Source organism: Martes martes (genome assembly GCF_963455335.1).
Source record: "Martes martes genome assembly, chromosome: 3".
NCBI classification, from domain to species: Eukaryota; Metazoa; Chordata; class Mammalia; order Carnivora; family Mustelidae; genus Martes; species Martes martes.
The window spans coordinates 153,579,884-153,595,103 of NC_137890.1; the positions used below are offsets into that span (position 1 = coordinate 153,579,884).

Here is a 15,220-nt window from a genome sequence, read left to right on the forward strand (position 1 = left end):
CCCCACATTGGGCTCTCCACTCAGTGGGGAGCCTGCTTCCTCCTCTCTCTCTCTCTCTGCCTGCCTCTCTGCCTACTTGTGATCTCTGTCTGTCAAATAAATAAAACCTTTAAAAAAGAAAAAAGAAAAATTCACATAATTGATAAGTGAGATAGTTAGTATTAAACCCCCATCAGACTCTCAATCAACAGCTTGGGAACTCTTAGCAAGCTTGTGTTAGAAGTAAGCACATGATGTATCTGGGACCAACTGACAGAGTTAACCTGTTTAAACATTGATTTAACTTTAAAGTTTTCACAGAAATACACTGCAAAGAGTATCCCCCTAGAAGAGGCTGTTAAACTAATCCAGATCGCTGAGCGAGCACGGCAAGGTCGCCTAAGAGCGATGTTCATGAAGCAGATCTTCCTCCAAGAATACAGAGCTAAGCAAGGCAGGATACTTGGCGAGAAAGTCATCGACACGGGAGCCGCTGCACTGCAGATTCAGAAGGTGTGCGTGGTGCTCGGGGAGCTGGGGACAGGTGTCTTGACACAGCCAGAGACACACCCCAGGGTCAGGGGGGAGCTCAGAAAGCCCAAGTCACAAAATCCTACCTTTAATAGAGCTGGATTTTAAATTCCAGAGAGATTTTTTTTTATCTTGCCCTGGAGAGACCATTAACTAAGCTTGGTCATGTTTTTTTAGATTTTATTATAAATTGGTATAAAATGCAGGGCATCTCGTTCAAATATTTTTAAAGGTCATTGATAATTGTAGGAAAGAATGTGGCAGAAAATTCATTGAGGGTTTATATCCTCAATGTGCATTCACACATAGACGTAATCACAGAAAGGGAGCAAGGGTCCACACTTGCTGGCCGGAGCTGGTGTGTGCTATTCATAATGCCAGTGACCGTCACTAAGCACCAGGATATCGATGTTGCCTTTAGAAGTGGGCCTGAGGTTTCCTCCCCAGATGAGCACCATGGGTTTGCACCTTATCTCGTCCCAAATGGAGGCTAAGGTCGCTTGCAGGAAAATGTAGAAGCTGGCATGTAGGACAAATGAGAATGAGAAGAGAGAGAAGGAAGTCACCAGGAGGACACAGACCCCAGCGAGAGAGTCAGGACCCCATCCCTGCTGGGGTCTGAATGGGGGTGGAGGGCAGAGAATGGAGGGACCCATAACAGACTGTTTCCTTTCAAGTTTCTATGAAGATAGGAAGTTGTAAACAAGCATCTGAGTTCAGAGCTGAGCTGTTATCAGTCTTGGACATGACCATGTTCTATTTCCCCACATTTGAGTGAAAATTTTTCTTTTAAAACTATAAAGTGCCCCCCTTAGATCTAACCCTACACTCCTGAAATCTGGAAGTTTCTCTTGAAGAAACCCAGGTAGGGGACTGTCCCTAATCAAAATTACAAGTCAGGGGCGCCTGGGTGGCTCAGTGGGTTAAGCCTCTGCCTTCGGCTCGGGTCATGATCTCAGGGTCCTAGGATGGAGCCCCGCGTCGGGCTCTCTGCTCAGCAGGGAGCCTGCTTCCTCCTCTCTCTCTGCCTGCCTCTCTGCCTACTTGTGATCTCTGTCTGTCAAATAAATAAATAAAATCTTTAAAAAAAAAATTACAAGTCATTTCTTCTCTCACAGCCTCATCCACCATTACTGACATAAAACATTGCGCACATTTGAGATGGATGACATCATGATTCGATAGACATATATATTACAAAGTAATGATCACCGTAAGCATAATTAAAACATCTCACATCACATAATTACCCGTTTCTATAGTGAGAACACTCAAGACCAGCTGTCTTAGCAGCTTTCAAGGACACAACATTGTGTTGGTTACAGTCACCCTGCTGTACGTAGGGAACTCATTCATCTGAAAACTGAAAGTTTATATCTTTTGGCCACTTTCACACGTTTTCCTCACCCTCCAGCCCCTGGTGATCCCGAATCTACTCTGTTTATAGAATTCGGTATTTTAGATTCCATAGCTAAGGGAGATGATGTAGTAGTTGTCATTCTCTATGACTTTTTTCACTTAGCACGCTGCCCTCCAAATTCATGCATGTTGTCACAAATGTCAGGATTTCCTTCTTTTTTTTTTTGGCTGAATGATATTCTGCTTTGTTTATATACCACATTTATTATCCATCAACTGACCGGTTGTTCCCATGTCATCTCTGTTGTCAGTAATGCTGGGATGAACGTAAAGGTGTAGATTATCTCTTCAAGACAGTGATTATACCATTTATTTCTTTGATGTATTGGACAAGTAACCATTTCTTTCCTTTTAGGTTTGGCGAGGTTTTAATCAATGCCAGAAAACCAAGAAACAGAGAGAAGAGGAGATGATATTCCTGGGGATGGTAAGTCCTCCTGCAGACAGGATATGCATAGAGGTTTCTTTTTTTTTTTTTTTTTTGATTTTTTTTTATTTATTTATTTGACAGACAGAGATTACAAGTAGGCAGAGAGGCAGGCAGAGAGAGAGGAGGAAGCAGGCTCTCCAGTGAGCAGAGAGCCCGATGCGGGGCTCAATCCCAGAACCCTGGGATCATGACCTGAGCCGAAGGCAGAGGCTTTAACCCACTGAGCCACCCAGGCGCCCCGCATAGAGGTTTCTTTAAGACGTGTGTCTTCCTCAGCATCTGTAGCCAAGAGCATGGGTTTGCCCTGAGATGGGTGTTTTCACGGGATCTCCATGGTGATTGCCAAATCAGAGCTGAAAGGGTCCGTATTAGTCATTTGTTGCCTTGTGACAATATTACCACCATTTACCAGCTCACACACACTCATCACCTCAGCTGCTGTGGGTCGGGGTCTGGGCTTAGCAGAATGGTCTGCTCAGGATCTCGCAAGTCTGAGGGCCGGGTGTCACTGGGGGCCCAGCAGGGCAGAAGCCACTTCCAGGCTTGTGTGCTTGTTGGCAGGACTTAGCTCTTCGTGGGCTGCAGATTGAAGGCCTGTTTCTTGCTAGTTGCTCGCTGGAGACGGACCCCAGCTCCATGTCGGGTGGGCCTTTCCATGTGGTCACTTGCTTCACCAGAGCTAGCAAGGGAGAGAGGGGACACCTACAATCTCATGCAATGACCACAGAAGTGGCATGCATCACCACTGGGTGATGGGTTAGAAGCAAGCGTGATGCACACCAGGAGGTGGGGGTCATTAGGGGACCAGTTTAGAGTCCCCATCTGTGCAAAAGACTTTTCTACATTATCTGCATCATCAAGCCAAAGACCTCTGAGGAGGTCTCGTTTGTCCTCTGCCTGAGCCCCTCCTGCAGGTAGAGCCCCTGCTTCCCAGGCCTGCCCATTCTGTTCCATTCTAGAAGCGTCTTCCTTTCATTCAGCACCCAAGGCTGCTGGCCGATGGGTGCCACAGCTTGGCTGTGGTTCTGTCCCCTGTGGCAACTCAGAACGTGTCTGCTTCCCCTGTCACCTGATGAGCCTTCAAGGATTTGAAGGCAGCTCTCAAACCCTCCATGCCAGCTCTTCTCAGAGCCAGTTACCACCACAGACAGTGACCAATCTGGCGAGTTTTGCTTCCTGACCTGCTCGCTGTCCTTGAAAGGATATTACAACTGAAAGCCTGTTAACAGCATTGAGTTGGTGCACTGGAATGATCTACATTATTCGGGGCTCCCTGTTTCATGCCAGGAGAAAAACACTGCCCTGATAATATTGGTAAACACTGTGACCTAGTCTTTGAAAATGCTGATCAGGAACCAAGCTCTGGTGAGGTTAAAAGAAGAAATAAAAACACAAATATACTCTATATAACCACAGATACCAATACATTAAAAAAAAAACAAAAACTTGTTAGTATCATGAGTGACCATGGTCACAAATTAGAAAATACTGAACAGAGAAGATTATCTAGGGAAGTCTAAATATCAAAACAGATCAAAGAGATAAAATATCTCAATAAAACGATCACCACAGCGAACGATGGAAAGGTCTCCCGAGTGCCGGGGTTTGTTTCAGTCCGGTGAGAGCCAGAGGCCAGGAGGAGTTGGACGCACAGGACAGTTACTGGGACAGAGAGGCCGGGGGAGTTCCGCGGGGACACGGGTGACCAGGCAGGGGTGAGGGAGAAGGGTGAGTGGGAAGAGCCAGCACAGCAACACATTTCCAAAACAGAGGCCAACACCATCCAAAACAGAGGCCAACAACCATCTTTAAGTACCTATGCTAATGAAAGAAAAATAAACCAGGCATGGGGATGCCCAGTCTGGGAAAGGACCCAGGGATGAAGGTTGCATGGGGACCACTCACAGGGTTTAAGTGCGCACCCACCCACTGGAGACAGTTTGTCTCATCACACACGTTAAAACACTTATACCTGTTTGCTCAGAAATCCCCACCCTTTGCAACTTCTTTGCTGAAAAAAAAAGAAGAAGAAAGTGAGCAAAGTTTACAATATATAAATATTCACATTAGGGTAGTTTTACAGTCATAGACTGGTGTCCAGAAACAGTTCACACAGTTAAAACAGCCCATTGGGTATGTTCAGGAGTGATGTTTAAGGTTTCTCTGTGTGGCGCAAAGTGTATGAGTGTGAACACGTGATCCTAAAGTTATGCTTTTACTTATTTTTACATTTCTCTGTCTTCAACATATATCTTATGTCTAAAAAATTACAGATAAAATATGTGTTCAGAATTTTGTCAGAGGGGAAAAAAGATAGGAATCATGGTTTAAGCAATTTGTAGCACTTTTCACTGAAACTTTGTGTAAGAGACGCTGAGCTCTAGGGAACAAACTGAGGGCCGCTGGGGCGGGGGTCCCTGGGTGACCGGCATTCAGGAGGGCACGGGAAGGAATGAGCACTGGGTGTTAGACGCAACTGATGAATCACGAAATTCTTCCCCAGAAACTAACTTTTAAAAAAACTTTAAAATTAAATAATATCAATTCGTAATACCTTTTCCCAATTCTGTGTAGTTCTTATCAAATGTATATCTCAATAGGACAAAAATCAGGATTTAAGATTTTCCTTTCTATTTGTAAGTTAATATGCAGAGAATACTGTAAGTGAAAAAAAATGTGATTTGTACTTTTTTAACCAGTGTAGGGTTGTGGGTGTCGTTATATTAGTCTTTTCTTCCTCTGTGGGAGTTATATTTGCTCACATTGCACTCCCACATCTCACTGTTAGAGGAGAGAAATCGAGTGGTCACCGGGGTGTGACTGAGCAGGAGCAGGGAGGCAGGCAGCTCCGCTGATCTGTGATCAGTCATAAACACGTCCGCTGACGCTGTGTTTCCATCAGGTCTTCGGGTATGAAAATATTTAGATTTTCTGTCCTGAGATTTTAGATTTAAATACATTAGAAGATCTTCTCAGTGATATTGTTAAATATAGAAAAACTATAATTCAGTCCCGCATTCAGGATGTAACTGTGTAACTTGCGTCAATTTGATGACGGCACGTTCTAAATAACAAATGGCGTGGTGAGTACACTTCGTCTGGGAATGTCTTATGTCTCCCTCCGGCCCCACATCCTGGACCGCCCCACCTCCAGCTGTGGCCTCTGTGCACCACCTCTGTTGTCAGCACAGAATTAAAAATGTGAATTATTTTGCTCGAGGAAGGAATTCAGCTCTGGGTTCCAGACACTCGGAAGAGCATAGTCTCCCCGTGAAGGGGTGTGGGACCACTGCACGTGCTTAGAAAGTCTCAGTTGTGACGTCCCGCCTTTATTGTCCAAAAAACTATGGTAAATCGTACCTGAGTATGCCTTACATGATTTGAGAAACACCTTGATCTTGATCACCTACGTTCTTGATTTCCCTTTGATCTTTGAATTTAAAAGATAAGTCAACGTTTATTTTTGGAATTGAGACCCCTGGGGACCAGAACCCATCCTGCACCGTGTTTGTTGCTGGGTCACGCTGCAAGAGCCACGTGGGCAAGCAGTCTCTGCCTGCTGTCGCAGATTTTATCTTTATATTTATATTTACTTATTTATAAATACATATAAATATAATAAATATTATACATATAAATGTAATTATATATATTTATATAGTACATATAAATATAAATGTATATGTATAAATAAATATATATGTAAATATATACATACTTTTTTTTTTTTTAAGTAGGCTCCAAGCCCAGTGCAAAGCCTAATGCAGGGTTTGAACTCATGACCTTCATGAGATCAAGACCTGAGCTGAAATCAAGAGTCGGACGCTTAACTGACTGAACCATCCAGGCGCCCTGGAGATTTTTAGGATTTAACACATTCGCTGGATGGAATATTATTTAGTCATAAAAAGAAGGAAATGCTGGGGAGTCAGTTAAGTGTCTGCCTTCGGCTCAGGTCATAATCCCAGGGTCCTGGGATTGAGCCCAACGTTGGGCTACCTGCTCATCGGGAAGTTTGCTTCTCCCTCACCCTCTGCATCTCCCTCCTGCTTCTGTACTCTCTCTCTGTCAAATAAGTAAAATCTTAAGAAAAGAAAGAAAGAAAGAAAGAAATCCTGCTGCATGTTGTAGCAGGGACGAACTTTGAGGACATTATGTTAAGTAAAATAAGCACTCACAAAAAGAGAAGTACTGTGTGATTCACTTATCTGAGGCACCTAGTGTCATCAGACTCAGGAACAGAATAGAACAGTGGCTGCCAGGGGCTGAGGGAGGGAGAGGAAGCAAATGCCGCCCAGTGGGCATGGAGTTTCAGTTTTGTAAAATTTCAGAGTTTTAGAGATCTGTGTCCCAACAAGGTGAATGAATACCCTTAACACTACAGAACTGTATCTCCAAAAATGGCTACAGTGATAAAATTTCGTTATGGCCTTTTTAACCACGATTTTAAAAATTGTTTTAATTGTCCGGGACATTGAAATGTATACTGAAATGGTTCTATAAGAATCATGAATCACTAGTGGTCATAAAATAACAAGTTAAAAATTAAATGAGATACTGCATTTCCTTGAATCCTGATGTTATCAGTTGTAAGATGCATCATGATTTTTACGTGCTTTTAAAGAAAGCAAATATTGTCGAATAAGCCAAAACACAACCTTGATGATAAGACACATCCATCCCTGATTTCAGTTACGTTTAACCAGGAAAACTAGTTTACTATGCAAAACTATGCATCTTAGAATTGGTGAGATAGGGTAAGTTCTTTCTATCTTATAAGCAAACAAAAAAAGTTTTTTCAAATTGTAATTATTGACAAGAGTAGGAGGAGACACTCTTTCTCCTACACCATGAGTTAAAACAACTCAGCCTTTCTAAAAGACCCTGAGCACGGTGCCCCAAGTTCATTAACATATTTAAATCCCTTTGCCCCCATGCTCTATTTCTGTATTAAGGAAATCATCAGAAGTAGAGATTTATGTGCATGGAAATCTCCTTAAAAAGTGTTCTTTTTAAGAATAATTTTTAATTAAATATAAATTTAATTTAAAATTTAATTTAAAATTTAAAATTTTAATTTATTTTTAAAATATTAAATATTAAATTTTAAATATTAATTAAATTTTTTATTTTAATTTAATTAATAATAATGTATAATATAATTATAACAATAATTAATATAATAAATAAATTAAATAATAAAATAAATTTAATGATTTGATTTAATTAAAATTTGATTAAAATTAAATATTAAAAAGTGCCTTTTTAATAATGAAAAATTGGGAATAAAACCCATCGGAGTAGGGATGTAAGTCCCCAACTTCTGGTGGACCTACATTGATGCCACAGTATGTCACCATGGAAAAGCATGTTCGTGACTAATTTTTTATGACATGAAAATGCGCTAAGTGAAAATTCAAGGTGTAGAATTATACATAGAATATGATTTCAACTAAATATATTCACACATCTATGCACATGCTAAAGAAAGAAAAGATACCACATTCGAATAGCGCTCTTTTTTAATGTGGGGACTTCAGAAGATTTTTTCTGTATTTGTATATTCCAATATGCGTAAATTTTACTGCATTAACTGGGAGAACATATACATTTAAAATGAAAGCAAATGGCTGTAGAATCATATCATTTTTTTTTTCCTCCTGAGATCTCCAGACCATTTGGTGCCTACGGATGGGGAGATAGACAATGACACAAATGTGTTTCTCTGTCCCACCCTTTGGGGCACACAGGCGCAAGATGTCATGATCAACACAATGATTAACTCCACCTTTCTATTTTCAACACTAAACTAGCAGTCAGAAGATTCAATCTAAGATCATCTAAGTTTGACACGTAATTTTACATTAGTAGTTTGATTTAAAAATTTCCTTTCCGGGACATCTGGGTGGCTCAGTGGGTTGGGCCTCTGCCTTCGGCTCAGGTCGTGGTCTTGGGCTCCTGGGATTGAGCCCCACATCAGGCTCTCTGCTAGGCAGGGAGCCTGCTTCCCTTTCTCTCTCTGCCTGCTTGTGATCTCTCTCTCTCTGTCAAATAAATAAAATCTTTTAAAAAAAAATTCCTTTCCATCTAATTCAGCATGCATTTACTGAACATCTCCTGAGTGTAGCATTCCAGAAACCTGGGAATGGCCCAGCACTCTTTTTCATCCTGAAGTCTTAATTGCTTACACTGATAGCACACAAAGATAGAATTACACGTTTATTACTATAATTTTTCTGTTTTACTTTGGAGTTTGCATCTGCTCAGCTCAAATCAAAGAAGTCTGTATTAATTTTTCAGCATTATAGGGTTTTGGATACTATAAAGAGACCAACTTGTCTGTTTCATGTTAAATGTGACTTTCTTCAGTTTGCCTTTCTTTTCAAGTACATCTCCTCCTGCTAGTGTGTGTTCTACTGAAACTTTACACCATTGAGAAATATATGGATTCAATTCTTAGAAGAATGGTATCTTCTGTTCTCTGGCTGATAACCATGAAAATCCATTATCCCAACTCCAAGAAATGTTTTCAATTGAATCTATTTCCCACTCTGTCACTAATGAAGATATTGTCCACTCATTTTAAAATTTCACTTTTCCATTATTTCATTTTGTTACATCATGCCAATGAATAAACCATTGACTTATCTGATCAAAACAGTATTTGTATGTTTTGGGAAGCTTGGCCTGTTTCCAGGTATTTAGTAACTGAAACCAGAATTAGAACAAGAGATATCATTATGTCTTCCATTCCTGACCAAACGTTTTCTTTCCCATTGTCATACAAATTATTTTTTTGATATTGCCGTTTGAAATATTTATATTCTGAAATCTACAGAGAAAATAAATAGCGCTCTAAAAATTCATGTGCAGTTATTTTAATTGGCAGAGCCAATGGAGTGGATCGAGTGGAAGGAAACTTAATGAATGTAATACATTTCCTTCTGTGGATCTCTTTGAAATAATTTGTCCTATGGTCATGCCCATCATATATTTTGTGTTACCCTGGAGCTAGCAGTGTTTTCATTATAAGAAAGAACACTGGGGGACACTTATTAAAGAGGAGGAACTGTCACTTTGAAATGAGTCAATGAAAGCCTCGAAGCACCATAAAACCCTGCTTACCTTCAGATTCTAAAATCAAACAAGCTATATTATCGATTATTTTGGTCAGTATGGTCTTTCTGATTAACAAATAACCCAAAGTTGGAGCTTGGGCACCCACAGAATTCTCAAAAGGCAGGTCCATCAAAGGATCCCCTTGGGAAGGCGGTGCTTCCGGCGCCCTCTGCAGTCATGGGCTCTTTGGGAACTATTGTCAAAGCCAAAATGCATCAAGAACCAAAGTGAAGGGCCCCTCACAGTCACACTTTAGTTTCAACTGAAACCCATGTCATCCCACATGGTCGTGTGTATCATTCATTATAGTTGGCTTCAAATGATGTTTGTTTCTAGAAATAAATTTATTCCCCAAAACACGGATTTGCCATTCTATCTGGGGTTCTCTTTTACTTTGTTTTAGTTTTATTTTACTTTCTAAAGGCAAAAGAGCTGTTCCCTGTCTCTGGGGGAGGCATCCTCTTAGAAATGAGTGCAAGTCTTCAGGCACCAGCTCTGAAGGGTTTCGTCCACCATGATGATGAAGACCCAGGCATATGGCATCGCCAGCTGGGAATGGGCACCCAGGTTTACAACGGGGCACATGGCGGGGGGGCAGGTAGAGCAACATACTTACCCTCCCTCCGAGCCTCACTTTCTTCTTCTGTAAGAGCAGGATGCTGCTATCTATTTCACAAAGCTATTAGAAGGGCTTCAAGAGAGTTTAGAGGTAAAGGGCCTATCCAGGAGCTTGGAATACCATATGCCTTTAGGGAATCGTGGCCAACATTGATCCTTTTGGAAAACTGTAGTACAGTGTCATAGTAACTGAATCACGAAAAAGTGTGATAACTCTCATCTGGAATGAAACACAATGTGTTCCAAAATAAGTCATTTCATAAAAGACACATGCCACCAATTCCCAAATATAAACTCTCTTGCCTTTGTTATTTGCTGCTCAGATTTATGAAGTTGAAATTAGTCTGTTAAAAGTAGGATCTCAAAAAGCAGTGGATTTGGGGCAGCCCACAGGGTCTGGGTCTAATCCGCAGCCACCTGAGATAGCTGCGGGGGGAGAATTCTGAGGATCCCAAAGACAGCATGTGCCGCCCACATGCCACCCACACTATGTGTGTTGCCCCAGAAAAAAGTTAGGAAACCAGGAAAGGCAGTGACTTTAGTAGAGGGGTGCATGAAGGGCTCTTAGGCTGAGCAGGGTGATCAGAGCTTGAGGGAGGACACCATTTTCTATTAAATGGGATTTTACAGTCTAGCTACTTGGGCACTTTTAGTTTGATGTTGTTACTATTGTGATTCTGCTTTACTCTTGGCCTGGGTCCCCAGATTATCAGAAGTTACATGACAAAAAGAATTCTCTTCTTACCCTCCCTTTGTCGTCTGATCCCAGGGTTTCTTTACCTACATCCTGGGGTAGGACATTCGTCCTCATCTATCTTAGATTAGGGCCCATTACGCAGTCTGTTAATGCAGCAGGTAGAGCAGTTAGGACCATGAACGCTGGAGCCCTCCTGCCCGTGTTCAGATCCTGCTTCTCCTCTTTCCTAGCTGGGGGAATTTGGGTGGTGACTTGACTTCTGGGCGCCGCAGTTTCCACATGCGTAAAACGGAGATGGTTGTGGCACCTGACTCCTAGATACGTGTTCATTCCTAAAGAAATTGCTATCTGTCAAGCATTTAAAATAGCCTCTGGCACATTCACAATGAGTGCCAGGGGACCGTTAGCGGTTGCTTTTCTTCAAATGGTTTAATATCATGGGTTTAGAGGTTCACATCATTCATGATTCAAAAATGCTTACAAATTGCCAATTTTTTTTAACTTATTTAAGTTAGCTAAGACCGAAAGAGTTAATGTCACCATGTTGGCAAAAGATGGAAAGACAGGCTCTGTCCTACACTGTTGCGGGTAGAGAAAAACCTCTAACACCTCTGCAGGGCACATGAGCAATATATCTATCAAAATTACAAATGCACGGTTTCTAAACTATATGGTCTATATTACCCCTAAAAAAACCATTTTCAGACAAAAGTGGGTTAAGGCAGAAGAAACCTATCAGTGGAGAGACACAGCCGAGCTTAGAGGGTCAGAGCAGAGATGCCAGAAATAGACCCGGTGAGCCAAAGCCCCAGTCTGCCCTGCAGGGCTGTGTGACACAGGCAAGGTCACGGGGCTGTGTGACCCTCCAGTACTTCCACTTCCTTCCCTATAAAATGAAGATAAGAATGCCACCTACTAAACACACACACACACACACACACACACAAAACACACACACAAAAACAAGGCCATTAGGAGGAATAAATTAGTTAATATTTGTCAATCACTTAAAATCGGGCCTCCTGACCTAGAAGGGCCATCATCCAAGTTTACTTAAAAATAAGTTTATTTTAAAAAAATATTTCAAGAGAGTAAGACACCAAAGTAGCCGATGAGGGTGCTATCACTAATCAATAATAAACTCAACTTACCCATTCTGGCCCTGCTCCTCGCTTAGCAGATCTTCAAATGACTAAATTTTTAGAAGCTAGGCTTGTGGGCTAAATATATATATATATATATATATATATATATATATAAAATTTAATAGTTTTGCACCAACTTAAATTGTGACATCCTAAAATGAGGACCCACCGTCATCACCAGGAGCAGAGAGCCCAAAAAAACCACTGGCTGGGGCTCTGCGTAGTTTTTTCCCACTTCTCCTGCCAGGTTCATCTTTATAAGTAGGTGTGTTTGTATAAATGCAGACACATAAATATAGATGTGTTCCTCTAAACGAAATGATGTAACAAAATGGCTTATTTTCATGCACTGAGGAACACCACACGCACCATCTTGCAATGGACCAGCCGAAGAGCAGCCCCCCTCCGCTGCGTGAGGCGTGCATTCCATGAGCAAAATTAGAGCAGGAAGCATGTGGCGGGAGTGGGGGGCCCCCTGAGCCTGCCTCTCGCGGCTTCCTAATGAACAGCGGCACACGCTGTGTTCGGGAGATGCTGGAGCTAATCAATCTGTGCATAGATTTCCCGGGACGGCCACTTGCTTGGAATAGACTCTTTCCCTTCCTCTCCCTGCTCCAACTTGGCCACCATGAGGAAGCAAAAGCTACCAAGACAATGAGCTTCTGGAGAACGATGCCAGCCTTAAATCCCTCTTCTGCAAGTGTATCTGTGACTGATAAATCGAACGGATTTTCATGTGGACAAATGTCCATTTTATCTGACTAATTTGAACAAGGATTTTTAAAGACAAAGCCCATCAAACATTAGATAAGCATTTTAAGGTAATGGACCGTGGAGTCCTATTTCCCCACAAACCGGGAAGCATCATCAGACGTCCTATTTTTACAGCAACATCAATTATTAATATGTATATTTTTGCTGACAGAGGACCTTGCTATAAACATAGGTTTCGCTATCCCGTTCCGGGTCATTAACCGTGGAAAGCTTGTAAATATAATGGTTTATTCACATGGGAAGCCTTCATTAAGATGCATTATTCTACAGCTGATGTATTTCAATGTATAGTGTATTATCATGTTCTCTATTTCCCTTTAATATTCGTAATTTATTTTTAAATGAGTTGCTGTTTACGCGGTGAGTTAACAAATTTGAATTCCATATGACCAAAGTTGCTAACGAGGAAAAGATGTTTTAGCCCAAAGGAAAAGCTGCTCATTAACATAGGACCTAAATATATTATAACCTTTAAATTCAGAAGCAACTAGAGAAAGAAGCTACAAATGACCCCAAATGTATTTTTGTCAGAGACAGTCTATATCAAGAAACACGCATGAATACACACATATTAACAGCACAGCGTGGTGTAATAGGAGAAACACAGAACGGAAGGACTCAGGGAACCTTACTGCCAGCTTCTTCATTAACGTAGAATGACTTGGGAGAGCCACTTAGGCACGAACCTCAGTGTCCTCATCTGTTCAATGGGATAGTCGTGGTCCTCATTTCTACTTCCAAAATGGATGGAACATCAGTAAGGAAATGCAGAGGAAGAATGCAGAGGACAGAGCATGCACCACGAGAGTTCTTAAAAAAATCTAGTGAGAGCTGAGAGATTTCTCTGCTCCCCTTGCTAGGTGTTAGGAAGCACTAAGAAGTGCTAGGAAGTTGGTAGGATGCTCCATCGTGTTATAGAGCTATTGCCAAGACCCAAATCAGGGTCACCTACACATTGCTTCATTTTCAGGGGACAAAAGGGAGAAAGACCAGCTACAATGTAGTTTGTACGTGTCCATCTATGAAAGAAATCTGCTGTAAATTACCATAAAAACAATGCTATTAGGGGTAAAGCAATACCATATGATTGATTGATAGAGTAGAGAATCAACATTAATGCAAGACTCCAAAACAATTTTGCACATTCATTACAGACAAAGAAATTTGGATCATTTGTAGTAGAGAGCCATTTTAATATCTTCATGAAAACAATGAACTTTAAAATAGTCATTGCAGAGATCAGATAAAAATTCATCCGTGATTAAAAACTCCCATTCCGTAAGGTTAAAATGTAAACACTAGGAATAAAAAAAATGACCTGAAACATATCAGAATTGGTACTTTTTAAAATGATTAAATAAAGGAAATTTCTATTTTGGCACAAGATATATAATACAGTCATGCCTTGAGCAACTGCATAGAGAGTGAATTTAGATCACTTGTTGTGAACGTTGTTCTTTAAAGTCATTCTGTTATTTTCATTCTAGATTCACTTCTGAAGCAGTTTTAACATTTTTTTCTGCCATAAAAGTTGTATATCTTCGTTATATTAAACTCAGACAACTGGATTAGTTCTTTAGACTTTCTAATGCATATTTTTAAATAGTATATATATAATTTTTTTCATCTTTTTCACAGACTTCGTGTTGTTAAGTGGGTGCTATGTTCTAATGGCATCTCGATTGCAGTTTCTAGTTGAGAAATCACTCCCAGAGGGTCATAGGTATCTCTTCGAGATTGTGCCGGGGTGTGGGGCTGTACATGCATACTTGTTAGAATTACCCATTTCATCCATTTTGAATTTATTTTAGTATATGGTGTCAATTGAGTCTTTAACAATATCTTTTTTCCTGCTAATTTGTTTAAATGTATGATTTTGTTAATGTCCTTTGTAAATGAGGCAAAATTTTGTCCTATACTTGAATTTTGTCTTGGATTTGTTTCAGAGCTTTTGAGATGAACTTTAAAGTTCTTCTCTTATCCCTGAAATTTTCCTGGAACAGTCACTCCTAGCGCTTCTGGGTTCACATGCTTAGACGTTGGTGCACCTGACGTTATGGTGACAGTCGCCGTAACAGCAGGAAATGCACAGATGGGTCACTCAGTGCCAGGCTCTGTAGCAGGACCACACAGAGAGGGTTCCCCTCAGTCTTCACAGTCTGCTGCTGTACTCATTAAAGAGGAGGAAACTGAGCCTCACCAGTGTCGATGTCTTTTACAAAATCACCCAAAATTGTAAAATCCGGTGACTTTACAGAATCACCTGAGCCCCAGCTCGCACCCAGGCTGTTGTCCCAAACCCTGGAGCAGCGTGGCTTTGAGTCAGATAAAGCTGGGGTTGTTTCCTGCCTCTTCCATTTTCCAGCTGTGTGAATTTGGGAAAGCTAATTAGCCTCTCTGGTTAATTTCTTTGTCTTCTACAAATGCCTGCCTGGCCGGATTATTGTAAAGATTGAGGGATTACTTCCATAGAGTGAGAGTGCACTCAGAAGCAAGGGATTCCTGCAT

The 15,220-nt window shown here is 41.1% G+C and overlaps 1 protein-coding gene across 1 annotated transcript in view; it reads left to right on the top strand.

Moving 5' to 3' along the window:
- DRC11 (dynein regulatory complex subunit 11) overlaps nt 1-15,220 on the top strand; it is a gene marked incomplete at its 3' end in the record, with an annotated part of 147,095 nt that overhangs the window by 16,158 nt on the left and 115,717 nt on the right. Inside the window, exons 4-5 of the mRNA XM_080799646.1 lie at nt 301-492; nt 2,285-2,356. Of these exons, the coding sequence (XP_080655772.1) occupies nt 301-492; nt 2,285-2,356 (264 nt within the window). The remainder of the gene's footprint in view (nt 1-300; nt 493-2,284; nt 2,357-15,220) is intronic.